The sequence below is a fragment of the Rutidosis leptorrhynchoides genome, chromosome 8, assembly GCF_046630445.1.
Source record: "Rutidosis leptorrhynchoides isolate AG116_Rl617_1_P2 chromosome 8, CSIRO_AGI_Rlap_v1, whole genome shotgun sequence".
NCBI classification, from domain to species: Eukaryota; Viridiplantae; Streptophyta; class Magnoliopsida; order Asterales; family Asteraceae; genus Rutidosis; species Rutidosis leptorrhynchoides.
Window position 1 is genome coordinate 244178461 of NC_092340.1, and position 26763 is coordinate 244205223.

General features: G+C 35.2%; 2 protein-coding genes across 2 annotated transcripts; both read right to left on the minus strand.

The window, feature by feature from the left end:
* Positions 1–886: 886 nt before the first annotated feature.
* Positions 887–14699, minus strand: LOC139864064 (uncharacterized). Its single transcript, XM_071852649.1, has 3 exons — positions 14208–14699; positions 14079–14117; positions 887–1618 (listed from the first exon to the last, which is right to left on the minus strand). Exons 1-3 carry the CDS (start codon positions 14697–14699, stop codon positions 887–889), a joined length of 1263 nt encoding a protein of 420 aa, XP_071708750.1.
* Positions 14700–23552: 8853 nt separating this feature from the next.
* On the minus strand, positions 23553–24748 carry LOC139864065 (uncharacterized). The gene is made up of 3 exons (XM_071852650.1): positions 24670–24748; positions 24482–24571; positions 23553–24394 (listed from the first exon to the last, which is right to left on the minus strand). The coding sequence occupies exons 1-3, from the start codon at positions 24746–24748 to the stop codon at positions 23553–23555; spliced, it is 1011 nt and encodes a 336-aa protein (XP_071708751.1).
* Between the last annotated feature and the right edge of the window lie 2015 nt (positions 24749–26763).

Below are 26763 nucleotides of genomic sequence, written 5' to 3' on the forward strand. Positions count from 1 at the left end.
AATCTCAAAATGTATTAATATAATGTTGTTAGTAATCTTCCAAATGATCTATCTGGAAAGTTTCAAGGTCCACTTTTTCTTATCAAGCTCGAATTTTTGAGTCAAAGCTTCAAATTCAAAAAGTCAAACGAAGTGTTCATAGCAAAATTCATATTCTTTGTGATGTTTCAAGTTAAATTGATTGTTCATAAAGTTTCTAGGAGGTATTTACAAACTTTTTCATGTTATAATCTTAGTCTAAAACATTCAAAAATCTCGAATTTGATTTTAGGTTCATAAATGCTTTTAAATAACTGTTACAGCTCAAATTTTTTTCTATTTTATTTAAATTGATTTAATCCAGTTTGAGAGTCGGTTCTGTATAAATTTTTGGTCTTAAAACTAATTAAGAAACTCGTTGATTAACATGGTTTGATCTTTGGTCGATTTTCCAATTGGAGAGGATAATGGAAACTGGGAACTTACGGGTTAAATATTTATGGAAATGGGTATTCTTACAGAAAATGGGCAATAGCCCAGCTGGTTTAACATGTTATCGGGAAGCGAGAGGTCTCGGGTTCGACCCTTGGCAGGGTCACTAATTTTTTTTGGGCCGATTTTATAAGGTAGTTTTCTTTAATATTTATTATTATTATTATTATTATTATTATTATTATTATTATTATTATTATTATTATTATTATTATTATTATTATTATGGTTATTGTTATTATTAAGTATTAGAATTATTATGGTTAATTTTTTTTTCCCGGCAAAAGAGATAATAACATTAATAAAATCAGAGTCAATACAACAAGGCCCAGGATCAAACCTGGCCAAAACACAAAACACCAATACAAACACACCAAAACAAACACTCAAAAGAGCCTATGCAACACTCTAACAATTAGAGCAAACTCTGCCCATTACTAACTTGAAACTTCAAATTCACCCAGCTCAGCTCCCACATTTTTGCAGCTTTTTCAACAGCTTGACTTCCTTTAACTTTTAAAGTCAACAACTTGAATCTAACAAATTGCTCAATAATTCCCTTTAATTCAAGCTCAGATCTTTTCCTACCCTTGAAAATTCTATAATTCCTTTCTTGCCACACATAATACACCACTGCAGCAATAACAATTCTATTAATCACATTCCAAATATTTTTAGAATAAGGGTAACCAGAGAGCATGACCATAATTCGTTGCAGATCATTAGGTAACCCCTTGAATAACAATTTTCTATTTACCATACCCCATATGGCTGAAGAATATGCACAACTATAAAACAAATGCTTATGAGAATCAACTTCAAGATCACAAAGCACACATTTAAGCTGAAGATTAGGATACCATTTCTGCAACTTATCTTGAGTCACCAGCCTATTTTGAATTACCAACCAGAGTACAAAATCATGTTTAGGGGTAGCCTGTTTGAACCAAATAACATGATACCAACTCACTTTAGGTTTATTTTCTCTCAGATTAACCCAAGCTTTACTAGTTTGGTATCTGCTGATACTTCCATCATTACTTAACCTGCATACATCATCCTCATTATCTTGCAACACATGAACATTAATGCTAAATAGACTAGGATACTTAATTTTCCATTCATCAGGCCATATCCAGCTATTGTTCTAAATGATTTGAGCCACTTTCAGATCATCACTTAGTCTAGCTTGATATTTATCTGTAACGACCCTGGTTTTTCCAACGTTATTTATTAATAATTATTATTATTAATACGCTTGATTAAACGAATGTATGTTATTACATTTACATGTTGCTTTAATTTCCCGTACTTGAACTTTAAATGCCCGAAACGTCTTTGTGACACCCGGAACTTGCACGAATAATATTTTAAGATATTATTTACATCCATGATTAATTTTATTAATCATTTTAATTAACTAAGGTGATTAGTTAAGTACTTGGGCTTTAATTGGATTTAATTGTTAAACTACTTGCACTTGGGCTTTATTAGTATAATGGACTCTTGACTTGGGCTTCTAAGCCCACCCTACTTATATTATGGATTAACTAGCCCATGTTAATACTTGTAAGTATTAGTTTAGCATGGAACTAGATAGTTAACTTGTAAATGGAATCTAGTTGCCATAATCCCCATGCATGCACCCATTTTATCCAACTTTAACAAGGCTTTACATGTAATAAACTAGTGGTTAAATCCCTCCTCCCCTAGCTTCCCCAAACCGTCGGCCAAACTCTCCCTTTAGGAGAGTTTTGTTTCAAAAATCTTCATTTCATTTTACTTCATACTCTCTCATTTCAAACACACACAAATTCTCTCAAACTTTCTCTCCTTTTTCTCTCTAATTTGTAAGTTACTTGAAGACTTTTCTTCCTCTTTTTTTTTCTTTCTAAAACCGTGGCCAAAATCATTCATCATCATCATTTGTAGTTCCTTGTTGTTTAAAGGTTACTTGTCTTTGATTACTTGTTAGTTACTAAGTTGCTTACTTACTTACTTTCATGTTTCAAGAAGCAAACTTAATAGTTTGATTTCTTCATCTTTTTCTTGTTACAACAAGAACATTCAAGAACATAATCTATCTAGTTATGTTCTACATATTTTGTTTCAAAGAATTAAAGTTCATAGTTGTATAAACTCTTTACTTGTAAGTTCTTGAAGTAACTTTGAAGTTACTTCACTTAAAGATCAACTTGGGTTGAATCTTTAAAAGTATGAGCAACTATGAATCATTTTATTGTTTAATTAGTTTTCTACTTTATTTGTTTCATAGATTATGAGTTCTTTGTTGTTAAAATCATACTTGCAAGTCATGGAAGTAAACTTGAGGTTTACTTTACTTAAAGATCAACTTTGGTTGAATCTTTAAAGTATGAACAACACTTGAACTAGCTACTTGTTTAATTAACTTGTTTCTTTACTTTTATGCACTTAGATTACTTGGTTGTTGGTTTGTTGGTCAAGTGCTACTAGTTAGTCTTGATCTCATAATACTCTTGAACTTAAAAGTTAACTTATAAGTTTCAAGAACATGGAAGTGTAACTTACTAGTTACAACTTCAAATACCTTTGAAAGATCTAAGTTATCTAGCTTATGGTCTTCAAAATTTGTCATAAACAAAAGCTATAAAGCTTACATACACTTTACTAGTTGTTGATTTAAGTTTATAACTTGTTTTTACTTCTAAAGTTCATGTAAGTGTTGAAACTAAGCCTTGATGTAACCTTGGTTCATCAAAACACTTACAACACTTGCACTTGAGTTATGATGGACAAACCTTGGTCAAAATGATGTTAACACATCAACGAGTTGTACACTTGAAGCTATACGCATCAAGGATGAGAACCATGATGAACATCAAGCACCGAGACAACCGGAACTCTCCAAAACCCACTGTTTCTGTCCAACAGGGTCTGTTCAGCTGTTTCTGGACCAGACCAGTAGCTCTGGGCTGATCCCATCGTTATTTTTGGATAGAACTTTTCGAGTAGATAATTTTTCATTTAGGACTCGTCTTCATCCGAGTTACGGTTTAGGATTTATGGCCCTCCGATCGTCACTATGTCCGTTTAACGTTGTGCAGAAATTTCAGACCTACTCGCACTTATACCGTTGCCACGGTCAAACGAAGACGAGTTAGCTTCTGTAAATTTAACCACACTTAAGCGACTCATATACAGAGCCATAGCCACTGGCCTCACCTCTTTTCGGTTTGTGTAGAAGCCGTGGTGACTGACCGAAGTCAGCCTTTGTTTTAAACGACTTTCATAAACGAGTCTTACTTGTTACCTTTTGTTTAATGATGATTGATGATGACCCTTATGACCTTAATTACGTACTTGTAAACCTTTTGAGATGACTTATTGACTTAGTGCTATTTGACTTAGGTTGAGGACGTTTGGACCGTTACTTGCACACCACTTTCCGACTACTACCTTACCGTTACTACTAATCATTGTGAGTTATAGCATTCCCTTTTTACTTTAACTTATTTTGGGAACTGAGAATACATGCGGATTTTATGTTTTACATACTAGACACGAGTACTTAAACTTTATATATGTGTGGGTTATATAACGGCAGAAACATTCCCTTTAGCTCGGTAACGTTTAATCATTGGTTTTTGAACCGTGAACGCGAATCTTAGATATGGATCCATAGGGTTTGACATCCCCACTCGGGCTAGTCGCGCTAGCATTTAACGAGTGTTTAATACTTCGAGGTTATACGCACTTGCCAAGTGCACTTTAAGGGGGTACATTAAACGTTAAGTTAGTTACCGGGTGCCCACGGTTAAGCATATACTTTTACATACTTTTGAAACGCTCGTTGTAGCACTGAAATCTCGTGGCCTACTTACATTACTGTTATACTTAAACTATAGCTCACCAACCTTTGTGTTGACCTTTTAAGCATGTATTTTCTCAGGTGCTTGAAGTCGCTTCCGCTATCATACTTGTTGTGCTGTAGAACCCGCTGCCTAGAGTTGTATTCGCATGACTACTTATCTTGCATTCAAACTTTTTACTTATGAACTTATGTTATGTAACGACCATTATGGTCAAGTACACTTATTTAATGCTTCTACTTAGTGAAGCATACTTTTGATTGTAAAACAATTGACGTATGTTATGACGTCACTTTTATTAATGAATGCAAACTCTGTTTTGAAAACGCATATAGTACTTAACCTTGTAATGATCCTGTTGATGATGGTCCGTACATGATGATTTAGTACGGGGCGTCACATTTGGTATCAGAGCATTGGTTGTAGGGAATTAGGTTGCATTAGTGAGTCTAAGACCGACCCGAGTAGGATTCACTAATAGGACTAATCTACAACTTGCTAGTTTACTTGTTTCCGCTGTGTTTACTGCATGCTGCTGCTTACTTTTACTGCTATATGCCGTATGCTACTATATGATATCACTACTGCATGATGCTACTTGCTTCCGATTGCATGCTACATTCATACGATTTGCCGATATTGCCATGCTACTTACTGTTATACATGATTTTAAACTGTTGGCCTAGTATTTGCGTGCTTACTGACAGGGAAAATTTACTTTTCCTTGTTCAGATGTCGGACGTTCCACCTGTTGACATTCCGGGCAGCACAGGCTCAGACCCCGTTGTTCCACCTACTGCTGCACCTGCTGCTGCTGCTGCCGATATTCCGGCCCCGACACCCACTGGCGACCCCGGCACCTCTAGTTCTGGAGCTAGCTCTAGTGTGCCTATCCCGGCATCTTCTTCCAGACCCCCGAGGCAACTGGCTCGCACTGGCGCACACCTTGCCGACGCACTGCCGACGGCCGCTTAGCCGTGATTACGCCAGGCCGACACCGACAGATGTTGGCCGCTTTCGGATATGTTGAGCCACCCGCGCCACCACCGCATGATTCAGACGACGGTTCTTCCACCGATGCTTCTTCAGACGACACCTCATCTGACGACTCCAGTGATGAGGAGGATCCCGCTGACCGACCGATTCAGGCACCTTCTACCCCGCCAAAGAAGCGGTATCGCTTCGCTGGCATAATTCCTGGTCGTACTGTCACTGACGCTTATGGTCGGCGTCGTAGGATCACTGCTCGTAAATGGCTGGTGCCGTACCCCGCCGACCCACAGATATTACCGTCTCCACCCAGAGCCGGACCATCCACTTCAGCACCACCGGCTCCACCTGCACTGCCAGCACCACCTGCCCCACCATCTTCCTCTAATGAGGAAATGAGGCGGGAGATTGAGATTCTCCAGACTCGAGTTACTGAGCTCGAGGAGCAGTTGGCTCATGTTTTGGACATCTTGTACCCACCATCGCCGTAGGACTTTGTACTAGATTCTGTATTGTAATCTCTTTTGTAATTTCATATTTCACTTATGTAATGTACGAACTTATTGTAATGTATGAACTTATTATCATTAATGAATGGAATTTGTGTTGCTTACTTCTTGCGCAAGTGTTCTATTTACGTTATCATCTCATGGTTTTGTGGTACTTATATCTGCTTGCGTTATTTAATCAACATGTGTTGTGCTGTTTTCATGTTGGTTGTTATATAATGTACTATTATTATTTGCATAATGGATTTTGACTTGAGTCAAAATGTTTGTATAGAATATCATGGCCAACGGGAGATCTACCCCTACCGCGGCACAAATTGAGGAAATGATTAACGAGCGAGTCGCTGCTGCACTAGCTGAAAGACAACCCCAAGCTCCACCACCACCGCCTGTCAATCCACCTGTCGTCCGAGATGGGTGTACTTACAAGGAATTTCAAAGCTGCAAGCCACACTACTTCAGTGGCACTGAGGGACCCGTCGGTCTCACCAGATGGTTCGAAAAGTTGGAATCGGTATTCAGGGTTAGCAATTGTTCTGAGGCTAACAAAACGAAATTTGCATCTTGCACACTTTCTGATGGCGCGCTTACATGGTGGAATACCATGGCCCAAGCGCAAGGAATTGATGAGGCGTATGCTACGCCTTGGGAAGAATTTAAATGTGCTATGATCGAGGAATACTGTCCGAGAACCGAGATTCAAAAGATGGAAATCGAATTTATGCAATTGAAAACTGTAGGGAACGACCTTAACAGCTACAACCGTAGGTTTTTGGAATTGGCTCTTATGTGTCCAACCATGGTCACCCCCGAATTTAAGCGTTTGGAGAAATACTTCTCGGGACTTCCTAAGTCCATCAAGGGTAATGTTACCTCATCCAAGCCACCAAGCGTTCCCGAAGCAATGCGCATGGCGCATACTCTCTTGAATCAAATCATCCTGGACGAGCCGGAGAAGGCTAAGTTTGAAACTGGTAGTGGTGAAAAGAGGAAATGGGACAACAACCACAACAACAGGGGTAGGAACTATGATCAAAACCCGGCAAAACGACATGAAGGGTTCAGGCAAAACAACAACATGCACAACAACAACACCAACCCCAACAACAACAACCGCACCAATCCGAACTACAAAGGAACCTTACCACAATGCAATAGGTGCTACAAGCACCACACTGGGTATTGCAATGTTATCTGTGAGAAGTGCCAACGATCTGGACATGTTGGCAAGGATTGCAAGGTTACCACTTTGAATGTGAAGCCAAACCACAACAACAATGGGCCTAAGAAGTGTTATGAATGTGGAAAGACGGGCCATTTCAGAAACGAGTGTCCTAACAAGCGTAAGGATGGCGGACCACCACGTGCTAGAGCCTTCAATGTTAATGCAAGAGATGCACGCGACAACCCCGACTTGGTAACAGGTATATTCAAAATCAACAATCTTTTAGCTTCTGTCCTATTCGATACTGGTGCCGATAGGAGCTATGTGTGTAGACATTTTTGTGATAAGTTAGATTGGTCGTTAGTTCCCTTAAAGGAAAGTATGCTTGTCGAGGTAGCCAACGGAAAACTTGAAAAAGTGGACCAAATTGGCCGAGGGGCTATTATCAACATAGCCGGTGTAGACTTTGAGATAGACTTGATTCCTATTAAGTTGGGAAGTTTTGATGTTATTATTGGTATGGATTGGTTGACTAAGATTAGATCCGAGATTATTTGTGGAGACAAAGCTCTTCGTATACCCCAAGGAGACGGTGAGCCACTAACCATTTATGGCGAGAGATGTACCTCACAACTGAACCTCATTAGTTGCGTGAAAGCGCAAAAGATAATGAAGAAGGGACGCCTTGCTGTCCTAGCTCATGTGAAAACCGTAGGAACCGAGGAGAAGAAAGTGGAAGATGTGCGTATTGTGAACGAGTTTTCCGATGTCTTTCCCGAAGAACTGCCTGGATTACCGCCACCGAGGGCAGTAGAGTTTCAGATTGACTTAGTGCCAGGAGCTGCACCTGTAGCTCGCGCACCCTATAGACTTGCACCTTCCGAGATGCAAGAATTGCAAAGCCAACTACAAGAGTTACTTGATCGAGGGTTTATTCAACCAAGTTCTTCGCTGTGGGGCGCACCTGTATTGTTTGTGAAGAAGAAGGATGGATCCTTCCGAATGTGTATCGACTACCGTGAGCTTAACAAATTAACAATCAAGAATCGGTATCCTCTTCCACGGATTGACGATCTTTTTGACCAACTGCAAGGATCGTGTGTTTACTCAAAGATCGATTTGCGATCGGGCTATCACCAGTTGAGGGTGAAAGAAAGCGACGTGATGAAAACTGTATTTAGAACCCGCTATGGTCATTATGAGTTTCTTGTAATGCCATTCGGTCTAACCAATGCACCTGCTGTATTTATGGACCTTATGAACCGTGTTTGCAAGCCGTACTTGGACAAGTTTGTTATAGTCTTCATTGATGATATCCTCATCTACTCTAAGAGCGAAGAAGAACACGAGCATCATCTCCGATTAGTACTTGAGCTCTTGAGACGAGAGCAACTCTACGCGAAGTTTTCTAAGTGTGAATTCTGGTTGAAGGAAGTTCAGTTTTTGGGTCATGTTGTGAGTGACCAGGGCATCAAAGTTGATCCCGCCAAGATAGAAGCGATCAGCAGGTGGGAGACCCCCACTACTCCGACTCACATCCGCCAATTTTTGGGTCTTGCCGGTTACTACCGAAGGTTTATCGAAGGTTTCTCTCTGATTTCACGTCCGTTAATCGCACTCACTCACAAAGGAAAGAAATTTGTTTGGGGAGACGAACAAGAGAAGGCATTTCAATTCTTGAAACAGAAGTTAACCACCGCACCTATCTTATCACTTCCTGAGGGTAATGACGATTTTGTTGTTTACTGCGACGCCTCGAAAACTGGTTATGGTTGTGTACTGATGCAATGCATGAAGGTCATCACCTATGCTTCTCGTCAACTTAAGATCCACGAACGAAACTATACCACACACGATCTTGAACTTGGAGCCGTTGTCTTCGCACTCAAATTGTGGAGGCACTATCTGTATGAGACTAAATGCACTATCTTCACCGATCACAAGAGTCTCCAGCATATATTCGATCAGAAACATTTGAATATGAGACAACGAAGATGGATTGAGACACTAAATGATTACAAGTGTGAACTTCGCTATCATCCGGGTAAAGCCAACGTTGTTGCTGACGCATTAAGCCTAAAGGAGAGATCGGCACCTCTTCGTGTTCGAGCATTGAACATCACGATTCATTCCAATCTCCAGAACCAAATCCGAGCAGCCCAAGAACAGGCTCTCATAGAGAAGCACTTGCGGTATGAGTATTTGAACATCCTCGTCTCCAAATTCGAAGTTAGGGAATCCGGACTCCGATGTTATGCCGGAAGAATTTGGGTACCACGTTATGGAGATCTACGGAGTCTCATACTTGATGAAGCTCATAAGTCTAGATATTCGATTCATCCCGGAGCGGGCAAGATGTATCATGATATTAAAGAACAGTATTGGTGGCCCAATCTCAAGAAAGATGTTGCATCTTATGTTAGTAAGTGTTTGACTTGCTCAAAAGTTAAAGCCGAGCATCAAAAACCTTCTGGGTTACTTCAACAACCAGAAATCCCACAATGGAAGTGGGAGATGATAACTATGGACTTTATCACCAAGCTACCAAAGACGGTGGGCTGATATGATACCATTTGGGTTATTGTTGATCGTCTTACAAAATCTGCACACTTCTTAGCAATGAAAGAGACCGATACAATGGAGAGGCTTGCTCAACTTTATATCAAAGAGGTCGTATCACGACACGGTATACCTATATCAATCATCTCCGATCGCGACCCTCGTTTTGTTTCTAGATTTTGGCATTCTCTACAAGAAGCCATGGGAACTCGTCTCGACATGAGCACTGCATATCACCCTCAGACTGACGGGCAAAGTGAACGAACAATTCAAACCTTGGAGGACATGCTACGTGCATGTGTTATTGATTTTGGAAAGGCCTGGGAAAGGCATTTGCCACTCGCCGAATTCTCGTACAACAACAGTTATCACTCGAGCATTAAAGCTGCACCTTTTGAAGCGTTGTATGGCCGCAAGTGCCGTTCTCTTCTTTGTTGGGCCGAGCTAGGTGAAGTGCAACTCACCGGGCCCGAGATAGTCCATGAAACCTCGGAAAAGATTGCTCAGATTCAAAACAGACTCAAGGTAGCCCGTGATCGCCAAAAGAGTTATGCTGATCTTAAACGTAAAGACTTTGAATTCAACGTTGGTGATCGTGTTATGTTGAAGGTTGCACCTTGGAAGGGTGTGATTCGTTTTGGGAAACGCGGAAAGTTAAACCCGCGGTACATTGGTCCATTTGAAATTTTGGAACGTGTTGGACCCGTTGCTTATCGTCTTGATCTTCCAGCACAATTGAGCTCAGTTCATCCTACCTTCCATGTATCAAACTTGAAGAAGTGTCTTGCTCCACCTGAACTTATCATACCATTGGAGGAACTTACTATCGATGACAAACTCCACTTTGTGGAAGAGCCTGTTGAAATCATGGAAAAAGAAGTCAAGGAGTTGAAACACAATAGGATTCCGATCGTCCGAGTTCGATGGAATTCCAAACGAGGACCTGAGTTTACTTGGGAACGAGAGGACCGCATGAGACAGAAGTATCCTCACCTTTTCCCACCTCCTCCATCACCTTCAGATTCAGCTTAAAATTTCGGGACGAAATTTTCTTTAACAGGTGGGTAATGTAACGACCCTGGTTTTTCCAACGTTATTTATTAATAATTATTATTATTAATACGCTTGATTAAACGAATGTATGTTATTACATTTACATGTTGCTTTAATTGCCCGTACTTGAACTTTAAATGCCCGAAACGTCTTTGTGACACCCGGAACTTGCACGAATAATGTTTTAAGATATTATTTACATCCATGATTAATTTTATTAATCATTTTAATTAACTAAGGTGATTAGTTAAGTACTTGGGCTTTAATTGGATTTAATTGTTAAACTACTTGCACTTGGGCTTTATTAGTATAATGGACTCTTGACTTGGGCTTCTAAGCCCACCCTACTTATATTATGGATTAACTAGCCCATGTTAATACTTGTAAGTATTAGTTTAGCATGGAACTAGATAGTTAACTTGTAAATGGAATCTAGTTGCCATAATCCCCATGCATGCACCCATTTTATCCAACTTTAACAAGGCTTTACATGTAATAAACTAGTGGTTAAATCCCTCCTCCCCTAGCTTCCCCAAACCGTCGGCCAAGCTCTCCCTTTAGGAGAGTTTTGTTTCAAAAATCTTCATTTCATTTTACTTCATACTCTCTCATTTCAAACACACACAAATTCTCTCAAACTTTCTCTCCTTTTTCTCTCTAATTTGTAAGTTACTTGAAGACTTTTCTTCCTCTTTTTTTTTCTTTCTAAAACCGTGGCCAAAATCATTCATCATCATCATTTGTAGTTCCTTGTTGTTTAAAGGTTACTTGTCTTTGATTACTTGTTAGTTACTAAGTTGCTTACTTACTTACTTTCATGTTTCAAGAAGCAAACTTAATAGTTTGATTTCTTCATCTTTTTCTTGTTACAACAAGAACATTCAAGAACATAATCTATCTAGTTATGTTCTACATATTTTGTTTCAAATAATTAAAGTTCATAGTTGTATAAACTCTTTACTTGTAAGTTCTTGAAGTAACTTTGAAGTTACTTCACTTAAAGATCAACTTGGGTTGAATCTTTAAAAGTATGAGCAACTATGAATCATTTTATTGTTTAATTAGTTTTCTACTTTATTTGTTTCATAGATTATGAGTTCTTTATTGTTAAAATCATACTTGCAAGTCATGGAAGTAAACTTGAGGTTTACTTTACTTAAAGATCAACTTTGGTTGAATCTTTAAAGTATGAACAACACTTGAACTAGCTACTTGTTTAATTAACTTGTTTCTTTACTTTTATGCACTTAGATTACTTGGTTGTTGGTTTGTTGGTCAAGTGCTACTAGTTAGTCTTGATCTCATAATACTCTTGAACTTAAAAGTTAACTTATAAGTTTCAAGAACATGGAAGTGTAACTTACTAGTTACAACTTCAAATACCTTTGAAAGATCTAAGTTATCTAGCTTATGGTCTTCAAAATTTGTCATAAACAAAAGCTATAAAGCTTACATACACTTTACTAGTTGTTGATTTAAGTTTATAACTTGTTTTTACTTCTAAAGTTCATGTAAGTGTTGAAACTAAGCCTTGATGTAACCTTGGTTCATCAAAACACTTACAACACTTGCACTTGAGTTATGATGGACAAACCTTGGTCAAAATGATGTTAACACATCAACGAGTTGTACACTTGAAGCTATACGCATCAAGGATGAGAACCATGATGAACATCAAGCACCGAGACAACCGGAACTCTCCAAAACCCACTGTTTCTGTCCAACAGGGTCTGTTCAGCTGTTTCTGGACCAGACCAGTAGGTCTGGGCTGATCCCATCGTGATTTTTGGATAGAACTTTTCGAGTAGATAATTTTTCATTTAGGACTCATCTTCATCCGAGTTACGGTTTAGGATTTATGGCCCTCTGATCGTCACTATGTCCGTTTAACGTTGTGCAGAAATTTCAGACCTACTCGCACTTATACCGTTGCCACGGTCAAACGAAGACGAGTTAGCTTCTGTAAATTTAACCACACTTAAGCGACTCATATACAGAGAAATAGCCACTGGCCTCACCTCTGTTCGGTTTGTGTAGAGGCCGTGGTGACTGACCGAAGTCAGCCTTTGTTTTAAACGACTTTCATAAACGAGTCTTACTTGTTACCTTTTGTTTAATGATGATTGATGATGACCCTTATGACCTTAATTACGTACTTGTAAACCTTTTGAGACGACTTATTGACTTAGTGCTATTTGACTTAGGTTGAGGACGTTTGGACCGTTACTTGCACACCACTTTCCGACTACTACCTTACCGTTACTACTAATCATTGTGAGTTATAGCATTCCCTTTTTACTTTAACTTATTTTGGGAACTGAGAATACATGCGGATTTTATGTTTTACATACTAGGCACGAGTACTTAAACTTTATATATGTGTGGGTTATATAACGGCAGAAACATTCCCTTTAGCTCGGTAACGTTTAATCATTGGTTTTTGAACCGTGAACGCGAATCTTAGATATGGATCCATAGGGTTTGATATCCCCACTCGGGCTAGTCGCGCTAGCATTTAACGAGTGTTTAATACTTCGAGGTTATACGCACTTGCCAAGTGCACTTTAAGGGGGTACATTAAACGTTAAGTTAGTTACCGGGTGCCCACGGTTAAGCATATACTTTTACATACTTTTGAAACGCTCGTTGTAGCACTGAAATCTCGTGGCCTACTTACATTACTGTTATACTTAAACTATAGCTCACCAACCTTTGTGTTGACCTTTTAAGCATGTATTTTCTCAGGTGCTTGAAGTCGCTTCCGCTATCATACTTGTTGTGCTGTAGAACCCGCTGCCTAGAGTTGTATTCGCATGACTACTTATCTTGCATTCAAATACTTATGAACTTATGTTATGTAACGACCATTATGGTCACGTACACTTATTTAATGCTTCTACTTAGTGAAACATACTTTTGATTGTAAAACAATTGACGTATGTTATGACGTCACTTTTATTAATGAATGCAAACTCTGTTTTGAAAACGCATATAGTACTTAACCTTGTAATGATCCTGTTGATGATGGTCCGTACATGATGATTTAGTATGGGGCGTCACATTATCCCTTCTATTTACAACACGATCCAAGCTACCAATTGAACTCCATTTATCAAACCATGCTAAGATTTTCATACCATTGCCAATAACATAAGAAATATGGGGCTTAATTCTGTTTCTCAGCTCAATCAACTGTCTCCACCCTCAACTGTCAGAATTTTCCATCTGAACTTGCCATATACTTTTACCTTTAAGTTTCACCACATTAACCCATTTTGCCCACAATGAATCCTCTTGTGCTATAATTTTCCACAACTATCTAATTAAAAGAACCTCATTCCATTGCTTTAAAGGTTTAATACCCAAACCACCCTGCTCCTTAGGCAAACACACTGACTTCCATGCAATTTTAGCTTTGCCTTTTTAACATAAACTTTGACTCCACAAGAACCCTTTAAGCACTTTTTCAATATCATTTACCACAGAATTAGGTAACATATACACTGAAGCCCAATAAATCTGCATAGATGCAAGTACAGATGAGATCAACTAGAGCCTTCCTGCATATGACAGCTTTTTGTTCCTCCAACTCAGCACTTTAGCTTTAACCTTATCAATTAAGCACCTGCAATCACTAACTCCTAATCTTTTGGCCAATAAAGGCACCCCTAAATATTTCATAGGAAGTTTACCAATAGTGAATGGCAATAACTGTAGAATATTACCTTTAACCTCTTCATCAACATTCCCAAAAAATACAGTACTTTTACCAAGATTAGGGTGCAACCCTGAAACTCTACTAAAATCATCTAAAGCTTCTTTATTAACTTTAACATAAGCTAAATCACCATGACATAGCACCATTAAGTCATCTACAAAGTACAAATGAGATATTTTAAGCTTTTTGCACCCAAAATGATATTTAAACTCCTTATTTCTCAGAATCTTTTGAGATAAAATCAATGACAACACCTCCATAACCAAAGTGAATAGGTAAGGAGACATAGGGTCTCCTTGCCTTAAACCCCTACCACCCTTAAAATATCCATGTGCTTCACCATTAACACAGATAGAGAATCTTGCAGAGGAAACACAAGTCATTATCCATTTTTATCATCATGGGGTGAAAACCAAAACAACATAAAGCTTTCTCAAGGAATGCCCAACTGACAGTATATTATGGTTAATATTATTAGTACTAAGTATTATTATTATTATGATTATTATTATTATTATCATTATTATTATTATCATTATTGTTATTATTATTAGTATTATGATTAGTAAAATTTCTATAAAAAGTTTCATGTTTATTAAATTTACCATTATTGTTAAAAATATTATGTTTATAAAAACTATCATTTTATCCTATCATTATTATTATTAATAAGACTATCATTATCAGTGCTTTTATTATTAAAAACCTATTATCATTACTAACAATTTATTTAAAGTTATCATTAAAACAAAAAGTATTAGGATCAATATTATTATTATTAAAAGTATTAAGAATATAAAGATAAAAGTTTTAAAAATATTATTATTAGGATTATAAGTATATATTAACTATATTAATAAACTATTTTAGATATATATATATATATATATATATATATATATATATATATATATATATATATAACATGAAACAGATATACATATACATTAATATAACTATAAAAATATTAATCATTTGAATGTATATACAAATTAAAAATATATGTTATTAATATAAAAATAATGTAATTAATAAATTTATATATATATTCATTCGAATACGATTATATGTATTAATGAATATGCAAATGATCTAGGTTCGTGAATCCATGGCCAAACCCTGCATTGTTCAATATCGTCATATGTATTTTTACTACAAAATACATTATCGTGAGTTCATTTGCTCCCTTTTACTCTTTACATTTTTGGGACTGAGAATACATGCGCTGTTTTTACAACTGCTTTATTAAATGCCTTTGAAATCTATATTTTTGGACTGAGATGCTTTTATAAATGTTTGACGAGATAGACACAAGCAAAACATTCCTCGAATGAATTATTATGCAGACAGAAGTTCTGTGGATTATTATTGAATTAGTTGGACGTGATAATTGCCACTAATTGTTGTGAATATTTGATGTTTAAAGCTAAGGGGTATAAAATACTATTAAATTTTACAAGGAAATACTATTAAATACGATACAATTTTACACAAGATATTTATTTATTTAGAGAATGGATATACTTAAACCTTGCTACAACACTTATAGGCAGTGTACCTAATCGTACAGTAGTATAGTTTTTAGTAAGTCCGGTTCGTTCCACAGGGAAAATCTTTAAACAAAGCTTAACGCTATATTAGTTTACTTTTATAAAAATACAAATATATATATATAAGTAATATTATTATTATAAAGGGGGTTTTTACCGTTTAATGACAGGTTTGTCGATTTTAAAACTTTAGTCGCAGTTAAAACCAAATGTAAAATAATAAATAAATACAAGACTTAATTTAAAGCGTAAAGTAAATAACGATAATGAAATTGCGAATAATAAAAGTGCGATAAAATAAACTTGCGATAATTAAAAAGTACGATAATTAAAAGTGCAATTAAATACAATAACAATAAAAATGCGATAATTAGAAGTGCAATTAAATACAAAATAAAGGAAATTAAATATGAAATAAAAGAATTATGCTTATTTAAACTTCCGCAATCATGATGTTTGACGTGTTGATTTTAGTTTTATGCCCATGGGTTAATTGTCCTTTGTCCTGGATTATTTAATATGTCCGTCTGGTTTTTGTCCATAACAGTCCATCAGTCATAAATATAAAGTGCGAGTGTCCTCGTCAAATTTTCCTTATACCCGAAGTTAAATATTCCAACTAATTGGGGATTCGAATTGTAACAAGGTTTTAATACTTTGTTTAATGAATACACCAGGTTATCGACTGCGTGTAAACCAAGGTTTTACTACTTTGTTAACAATTACACCAATTACCCTTGAATGTAATTCACCCCTGTTTCAACAATTCTAGTGGCTATTAATCCATTCCCGTGTCCGGTTAAATGAACGATTATTCGTACATATAAATACCCCGCCCATCGTGTCCGATCGAGTGTATATGGTAATTTATAGGGACGCCCAATTGTAAATCTTTATATTAACATTAACAAACTATCATTTAGTTAAACAAATATAAAGCCCATTAATAGCCCATAGTCTAATTTCCACAAGTGTCGTTCTTTTGTCCAAACCCCAATTGTGGTACAAAGCTCAATTACCCAATTTTAGTAATTAGCCCAACATCATGATTACTTCAGATTAAATAAGCATAATAATAACTTAGCTACGAGACATTAAATTAAAAAGGTTAAACATAACTTACAATGATTAAAAATAGCGTAGCGTTACACGGACAGAATTTCGACTTACACCTTTACAATATTCGCTAACATACCCTTAGTATTAGGATTAAAATTAAAATTAAAATTAAAATTAAAATATAAATATAAATATTTACGTATAGATATAGAGAGGATGGATATATATATTTTTTTTGCGATCAGAATTCGTTTGCTTTTATAGGGAGCTTCAGAATTTAGATCTCCGCGACTCGCGGCAACTTTTGCCTTCAAACTCCGCGAGTCGCGGAGTTTGAAATTCCAGCTCACCAACTTTGGAGTCTTTCTTGCCGACGGATTTTTTTATTTATATAATATATAAATAATTATAAGAATTATTTAAATATTATATTATATTTATGTGCATAGTTGACTTGTAATTTTTAGTCCGTTGCGTCGAGCGTTGAGAGTTGACTCTGGTCCCGGTTCCGGATTTTCAAACGTCCTTGCGTACAATTTAATATCTTGTACTTTGCGTTTTGAATCTTGTACTCTTGTAATTTCGAGACGTTTCTTATCAATAATTGGAACCTCTTTGATTGTATTTTGTACTTTTGAGCTTTTTGGTCGTTTGCGTCTTCAATTCGTCGAATCTGTCTTTTGTCTTCACCTTTTATTATTTAAACGAATATCACTTTTAAATAGAACAATTGCAACTAAAAGCTTGTCTTTCTTGAGGAATAATGCTATGAAATATATGTTCGTTTTTAGCATTATCAAATAATATTTTCCCCTGATTATTATTGCTTGGTAACCTAAGAATTAGAATCAGTTATGGCCCTAATTCACGCGAATCCTAAAGGTAGCTACCGGATTTAACACCCCCACCCAGAATGTTCACTAGACGGAAGGGCTAGTGGGCCTGGTGTTTAGTACTTCGAGGTTTATTATTATTATACAGACGAGATGTTCTATTTTGGGGATATTATTATGCGCATTATATGTTAAGGTCGGTTACCAAGCCAAGCAATGAATGAAAAGTGAATGTTATGTATCGAGAGAATGATTTTATACACAGGTTATGTGTATGATATTTTTGTACACGAGATATGTGTACGGTTACTAAGATTAATAAAAATGGTTTCATACACGAGATAGGTGTACTGTATTTAAATCTTGTGGTCTATCAAAATGATGAATTTTTTTATTTACGATAAACTTATGAACTCACCAACCTTTTGGTTGACACTTTAAAGCATGTTTATTCTCAGGTATGAAAGAAATCTTCCGCTGTGCATTTGCTCTTTTAGAGACATTACTTGGAGTCATTCATGACATATTTCAAAAGACGTTGCATTCGAGTCATTGAGTTCATCAAGATTATTATTAAGTCAATTATAGTTGGATATATTATGAAATGGTATGCATGCCGTCAACTTTCGATATAAAGAAAGTTTGTCTTTTAAAAACGAATGCAATGTTTGTAAAATGTATCATTTAGAGGTTAAGTACATCGCAATGAAATCAACTATTGTGAATCGTTTATAATGTATATGAACAGGGCATTTCAGTATTCATATTTAACGCAGTTTTATTTACAGAAGGGAAATGGGTCATGTGTTATGCGTCGTTGTTGGTGTCGTCGTCTTTACTATTTTTTTAAAATCTGTCCGATTCGAACGTATTAGTTTCCTTTTGTTGATAAAATTATTTCGAGCCTAACGGTGCTGGCGAAAAATTTAACTCGTGGCGAGCAGGAATATACGGACTGTCGTTATGTTTAGCATTTTTTAAAAAGTGTTCGTTTCGAACGTAGTTGGTATCGTTTTGTTCATAGAACTATTTCGAGTCTGATGGTGATGTCGGGAAAATTTAACTCGCAACGAGCGGGAAGATACGGGCTGTCGTTGTGTTTAACGTTTTTTAAAAGTGTCCGTTTTGAACATAGCTAGTTTCGTTTTGTTCGTAAAAATATTTCGAGTTTAACGGAGTGCTTGGTGAAATTTAACTCGGAGCGAGGAGGAAGATACGGGCTTTCGAAGGGTTCGGGTGGAGTTTTTATTTTCGTTTAGGGAATTTACATTTAACCCCCTGAGTACAGGATATTTTTTGTAAGTTGGTTATAGTTAAAGGGGGGGTTTGTAGTTTTTGGGGTCAAGTTTGATAATGTCGTTTTGGGCAAATTTTTTGTTGGGTTAGGGGTTAAACGATGTCTTTATCCACGCCATATAGTATATTAAGGGTTACTAAATGTTTTGTTGATTTAATCCTGTACTATGAAATTTATAGTGATGTCAAATTATCAGTAACCTTTATACTTGATTTATTTATATGTACTAACCTCTGTTTAAACTCGAAATATCATTAAAGTGATGTCAAGTGTTTGATTTAAAGTGATGTCTAAGTGTTGTTTTTTATCGTGTTATTTTTTATCATTTTTACAATTTTTTTAACAGCTCTAACTACTTTGTCAAATGCATAAATATATCTAAAAAAACTCTAGCTCTCAACTACCAACTACCACTAACCAGCTAGTTTGACCAAACATAATCTAAATCATCCTCTTGTATTTTTAAGCATTCATTATATTATTGTTTCTTTTGACAATTAATTTGCATAAATCTATAGCAATTAATTTAATTTTATATATTAAAAAGGTATTATCTCACTACAATGTGACTTCGTACCTCTTTAATCTTTAACAAGATCTGAATCAGCCCGAGTTGTAATAACCCACATTTTTTCCGTTTACTTTCCGTTTAACTATTTTAAGTCCGTTATTTAATTATAACATCTTCCGTTACTATGTGTATTTAAAATAATTCGTTTAGTTAATTCACGCACCTGCTTTTAAACTCGAGGGACTATTTGTGCCAAATGACCAAACTTGATCACTAGGTCAACTAGTCAACCATCTTCTCCTCCACTCATTCATCACCTCCTCACTTTTGATACTTCCACTTTTTCTCTTAACCCACACATCAAATATTCATCATCCATTTCAAATCTAGAAAGCTAACATCAAAACAAATTACATATTTGGAATCCTTGCATCTTCCTCTTCAATTCCATACCAACTTCATCTCTTTTGGGTAACTTTTCAAAAACTCTAGATTTTTGTTCTTGGTGTTCTTGACTAATGAAAGTGTTAATTAGTGTCTATGGCTCAAGTCTAACATGAATACTTGAATTGTTTGCTTGTTCTTGTCACTTTGGTGTAACTAGCTTAAACATGAAAATGACTTGTCTAATCTTGTGATTTGGTTGATTAAATGTTGCTAAATGTTAAAGTGCATGTATTAAATGTGTTACTAGCATCATTAGCTTCAATTTGATATGTAGGTTGACTTAGAAAGACTCCATTAACATGATTGTTGGATTTATGATTTTGGTTAGGGTTTGATAGCCTTAAATGTGAATTTTGATGCATTAAATGCTTTGCAATGTTGGTTATAAGTGTTTAATAGTATTTTATGCATAATTACCTACGAAAAGGTGTATTATATGTGTGCATTTATTTCCCGAATCACCAAATTGTATTTATGAACTTGGATGTAATTAATGAGGAACATTTAATGCGAAATATGTTGTTATAAATGTTTAGTTTAGTTAATGTTATGAGTTTAATTGAACTACTAGTAATGGGTGTTTTCAAATGATATACAATAAGCGTTTTCAATGTTTGTTGACCATGATTTGTGTTTTGGTGAAATTTGGTTCGAGACTTGACCACTTGAAACTGCCCAGAAATCTGTCCAGGTGTATTGCCGCGGCGCGGCCAACCTTGGCGCGGCGCGACTCAAAGAGTGTTTTGAAATTTTCCTTAAACCAAGGTGTGAGGCATCAGGTAAGCTGAAGTGCCGCGGCGCGGCCAATCCTTGGCGCGACAAGGCATATGCCGGGATTGGGGGTTGTTCACCTTTGCGTTTTCACGTTTAATTCTAACTATGCTACGCACCTCCGATTAACATGTAACTTGTCCTAACATGCTCATATATGAATATATAACTCGGAAAAATTGTATGTGTTGACTTTTTTGTTGACTTTGACTTGACCAAAGTTGACTTTTATTCAAACTTAACCAATACTTTATTTAATCGTTATAACCTTTCTCTTATACTTGATTCTTGCATGAAACTTGACAATTTGATTCACATGTTATATGATCGAGTCGTAACGAGCCATAGGACTAATTGAACAACTTTGACCGACCGTATTTTACCGTTATTGACACGACCTACTTGTTTAGGTCAATACTAGCATTCGTTCTTGCACACGTTTACTTTGTGAAGTACCTTTATATACTCGTGCACTCAAGGTGAGATCATAGTCCCACTTTTACTCTTTTATACTTATACTTGGGATGAGAAAACATAAACGTTTTGTTTTACAAGTGAACACAAGTACGACAACAAATATTCTACGTGCGAGTTGGAACAAAAATCCTCAAGTTCAATTATCATTAGTTACACTTGTAGGGTGTAAGCGAGAACTTATGTTGTGTGACCATACGGGTTTGACGAACCCTCATTCGGACGGTTCGCTACCATTAGTGGATGAAATATATTTTCGGGTATATTGTAGGTTCTAACACTATGATTCAGAGGTACCATTCAGTTAAGCCTTGATAATTGGGTGCTCGTGATACAAACAACAACTTTTGGAATGTAAACAATTTGGATAATCACCTTACACTAAATCTTGTGGTTCAATACAATATACTTACTAAACCTATGATTTCACCAACGTTTTCGTTGACAGATTTTCTATGTTTTTCTCAGGTCCTTGAATGCTAAGTGATACATGCTTCTGCACACTATTTTTGATACTTGCTTGGATGTCGAGTATACATGCATACATGGAGCGTCTTTTGGCGTTACTTTAAATTGTGTCGCATAGGTTTCATTTGTACTTTAAAACGTTGTAATGTAACTTGTTGTCGAACTACTTTTGTAAACTTTGAAACATCTTTAAATTTGAAATGAATGCGACATATTTTGGGTCAAACTTGGTTTTAAAGACTTATGACCACGTTACATGACCTAAGTTGACGGCTCCGTCAATGACGATTTTGTCGGGTCATCACATGTGGTATCAGAGCGTTGGTTGTAGGGATTTAGAGTTCATTGGTGTCAACCCCGAGTCATAGGGTGCATTAGTGAGTCTAGACTACAACCGGCATATAGACTTGAAGTAGGACTTGCTTGACTACTTGTACATTTATACTTGAACTCTTCTATTCGTATCAAACTCCTATTTCATCTTAATCTCACGTTGATTAATTTAATTGACACGCCATCTTGACCTTATGAGGTGATGTTGAATGCACATATGAATTAGGGTAATATAATTTCCGGGATTATATTACGGTGACTCATGTGGACATTCCGACATTATAACATAAAGAATTTAGGGCGGGTTAAGAAAAATTTTCTTTCTATCTTTATTTCATATCACGATTAGTATTCTTGAGAATACTAATCAATGATATTCTTGTGTCTTGAAGGAACAGTGTGTAATGACCCGGAAATTTCTGACTAAATTTAAACTTAATCTTTGTATGATTAACATTTTCGACACGATAAACAAAGTCTGTAAAACTGAATCTCAAAATTTTTGAACTATTTTCATATATTCAAATACCTTTCGGTTGTTCTCGGCGATTCGCGAACAATTATATGTATATAGATACATATATATATACTATAACTTGAAAACGTAACAATGTATTAATTTTTTTGATACCGTACATTAAACTTATTGGTTTAAATATTTATTTGAATATATATGAGAGTTGGAATATTAATTGTATGAATAACTTACGACGTATATTTAAAACGTGTTTATGAATGTTGAAAATATATATTAACTTGGTCATAAAACGATTTGTTATTATATATATATCAACAAATAGCGAGACAATGATTTATAGAAGTAAATGACCAAAACACTCGAAAGTTTAAGATATACTTTGAGTGGTATAGTTTAGGTTCATAAATGCTTTTAAATAACTGTTACAGCTCAAATTTTTTTCTATTTTATTTAAATTGATTTAATCCAGTTTGAGAGTCGGTTCTGTATAAATTTTTGGTCTTAAAACTAATTAAGAAACTCGTTGATTAACATGGTTTGATCTTTGGTCGATTTTCAAATTGGAGAGGATAATGGAAACTGGGAACTTACGGGTTAAATATTTATGGAAATGGGTATTCTTACAGAAAATGGGCAATAGCCCAGCTGGTTTAACATGTTATCGGGAAGCGAGAGGTCTCGGGTTCGACCCTTGGCAGGGTCACTAATTTTTTTTGGGCCGATTTTATAAGGTAGTTTTCTTTAATATTTATTATTATTATTATTATTATTATTATTATTATTATTATTATTATTATTATTATTATTATTATTATTATTATTATTATGGTTATTGTTATTATTAAGTATTAGAATTATTATGGTTAATTTTTTTTTTCCGGCAAAAGAGATAATAACATTAATAAAATCAGAGTCAATACAACAAGGCCCAAGATCAAACCTGGCCAAAACACAAAACACCAATACAAACACACCAAAACAAACACTCAAAAGAGCCTATGCAACACTCTAACAATTAGAGCAAACTCTGCCCATTACTAACTTGAAACTTCAAATTCACCCAGCTCAGCTCCCACATTTTTGCAGCTTTTTCAACAGCTTGACTTCCTTTAACTTTTAAAGTCAACAACTTGAATCTAACAAATTGCTCAATAATCCCCTTTAATTCAAGCTCAGATCTTTTCCTACCCTTGAAAATTCTATAATTCCTTTCTTGCCACACATAATACACCATTGCAGCAATAACGATTCTATTAATCACATTCCAAATATTTTTAGAATAAGGGTAACCAGAGAGCATGACCATAATTCGTTGCAGATCATTAGGTAACCCCTTGAATAACAATTTTCTATTTACCATACCCCATATGGCTGAAGAATATGCACAACTATAAAACAAATGCTTATGAGAATCAACTTCAAGATCACAAAGCACACATTTAAGCTGAAGATTAGGATACCATTTCTGCAACTTATCTTGAGTCACCAGCCTATTTTGAATTACCAACCAGAGTACAAAAGCATGTTTAGGGGTAGCCTGTTTGAACCAAATAACATGATACCAACTCACTTTAGGTTTATTTTCTCTCAGATTAACCCAAGCTTTACTAGTTTGGTATCTGCTGATACTTCCATCATTACTTAACCAGCATACATCATCCTCATTATCTTGCAACACATGAACATTAATGCTAAATAGACTAGGATACTTAATTTTCCATTCATCATGCCATATCCAGCTATTGTTCTGAATGATTTGAGCCACTTTCAGATCATCACTTAGTCTAGCTTGATATTTATCCCTTCTATTTACAACACGATCCAAGCTACCAATTGAACTCCATTTATCAAACCATGCTAAGATTTTCATACCATTGCCAATAACATAAGAAATATGGGGCTTAATTCTGTTTCTCAGCTCAATCAACTGTCTCCACCCTCAACTGTCAGAATTTTCCATCTGAACTTGCCATATACTTTTACCTTTAAGTTTCACCACATTAACCCATTTTGCCCACAATGAATCCTCTTGTGCTATAATTTTCCACAACTGTCTAATTAAAAGAACCTCATTCCATTGTTTTAAAGGTTTAATACCCAAACCACCCTGCTCCTTAGGCAAACACACTGACTTCCATGCAATTTTAGCTTTGCCTTTTTAACATAAACTTTGGCTCCACAAGAACCCTTTAAGCACTTTTTCAATATCATTTACCACAGAATTAGGTAACATATACACTGAAGCCCAATAAATCTGCATAGATGCAAGTACAGATGAGATCAACTAGAGCCTTCCTGCATATGACAGCTTTTTGTTCCTCCAACTCAGCACTTTAGCTTTAACCTTATCAATTAAGCACTTGCAATCACTAACTCCTAATCTTTTGGCCAATAAAGGCACCCCTAAATATTTCATAGGAAGTTTACCAATAGTGAATGGCAATAACTGTAGAATATTACCTTTAACCTCTTCATCAACATTCCCAAAAAATACAGTACTTTTACCAAGATTAGGGTGCAACCCTGAAACTCTACTAAAATCATCTAAAGCTTCTTTATTAACTTTAACATAAGCTAAATCACCATGACATAGCACCATTAAGTCATCTACAAAGCACAAATGAGATATTTTAAGCTTTTTGCACCCAAAATGATATTTAAACTCCTTATTTCTCAGAATCTTTTGAGATAAAATCAATGACAACACCTCCATAACCAAAGTGAATAGGTAAGGAGACATAGGGTCTCCTTGCCTTAAACCCCTACCACCCTTAAAATATCCATGTGCTTCACCATTAACATAGATAGAGAATCTTGCAGAGGAAACACAAGTCATTATCCATTTTTATCATCATGGGGTGAAAACCAAAACAACATAAAGCTTTCTCAAGAAATGCCCAACTGACAGTATATTATGGTTAATATTATTAGTACTAAGTATTATTATTATTATGATTATTATTATTATTATTATTATTATCATTATTATTATTATCATTATTGTTATTATTATTAGTATTATGATTAGTAAAATTTCTATAAAAAGTTTCATGTTTATTAAATTTACCATTATTGTTAAAAATATTATGTTTATAAAAACTATCATTTTATCCTATCGTTATTATTATTAATAAGACTATCATTATCAGTGCTTTTATTATTAAAAACCTATTATCATTACTAACAATTTATTTAAAGTTATCATTAAAACAAAAAGTATTAGGATCAATATTATTATTATTAAAAGTATTAAGAATATAAAGATAAAAGTTTTAAAAATATTATTATTAGGATTATAAGTATATATTAACTATATTAATAAACTATTTTATATATATATATATATATATATATATATATATATATATATATATATATATATATATATATATATATATATATATATATATATATATATATATATATATATATATATATATATATATATATATAACAATTTATGTATTTTTAATATAACACGAAACAGATATACATATACATTAATATAACTATAAAATATTAATCATTTGAATGTATATACAAATTAAAAATATATGTTATTAATATAAAAATAATGTAATTAATAAATTTATATATATATTCATTCGAATACGATTATATGTATTAATGAATATGCAAATGATCTAGGTTCGTGAATCCAAGGCCAAACCCTGCATTGTTCAATATCGTCATATGTATTTTTACTACAAAATACATTATCGTGAGTTCATTTGCTCCCTTTTACTCTTTACATTTTTGGGACTGAGAATACATGCGCTGTTTTTACAACTTCTTTATTAAATGCCTTTGAAATCTATATTTTTGGACTGAGATGCTTTTATAAATGTTTGACGAGATAGACACAAGCAAAACATTCCTCGAATGAATTATTATGCAGACAGAAGTTCTGTGGATTATTATTGAATTAGTTGGACGTGATAATTGCCACTAATTGTTGTGAATATTTTCCCCTGATTATTATTGCTTGGTAACCTAAGAATTGGAATCAGGTATGGCCCTAATTTACGCGAATCCTAAAGGTAGCTACCGGATTTAACACCCCCACCCAGAATGTTCACTAGACGGAAGGGCTAGTGGGCGTGGTGTTTAGTACTTCGAGGTTTATTATTATTATACAGACGAGATGTTCTATTTTGGGGATATTATTATGCGCATTATATGTTAAGGTCGGTTACCAAGCCAAGCAATGAATGAAAAGTGAATGT

What these genes read in the sequence shown, in the direction of transcription:
- LOC139864064 (XM_071852649.1), bottom strand. Translation starts at nt 14,699, where the DNA reads ATGACTTGTGTTTCCTCTGCAAGATTCTCTATCTGTGTTAATGGTGAA. An exon ending in GCAGGTGCTTAATTGATAAG is followed by an intron (nt 14,118 to 14,207) that starts GTTAAAGCTAAA and finishes GCATCTATGCAG; the next exon opens with ATTTATTGGGCTTCAGTGTA. An exon ending in ATATGTTACCTAATTCTGTG is followed by an intron (nt 1,619 to 14,078) that starts GTAAATGATATT and finishes CAAATCATTTAG; the next exon opens with AACAATAGCTGGATATGGCC.
- LOC139864065 (XM_071852650.1), bottom strand. Translation starts at nt 24,748, where the DNA reads ATGATATTGAAAAAGTGCTTAAAGGGTTCTTGTGGAGCCAAAGTTTAT. An exon ending in AAAGCTAAAATTGCATGGAA is followed by an intron (nt 24,572 to 24,669) that starts GTCAGTGTGTTT and finishes GGAAAATTATAG; the next exon opens with CACAAGAGGATTCATTGTGG. An exon ending in TCAGATGGAAAATTCTGACA is followed by an intron (nt 24,395 to 24,481) that starts GTTGAGGGTGGA and finishes TGAAAATCTTAG; the next exon opens with CATGGTTTGATAAATGGAGT.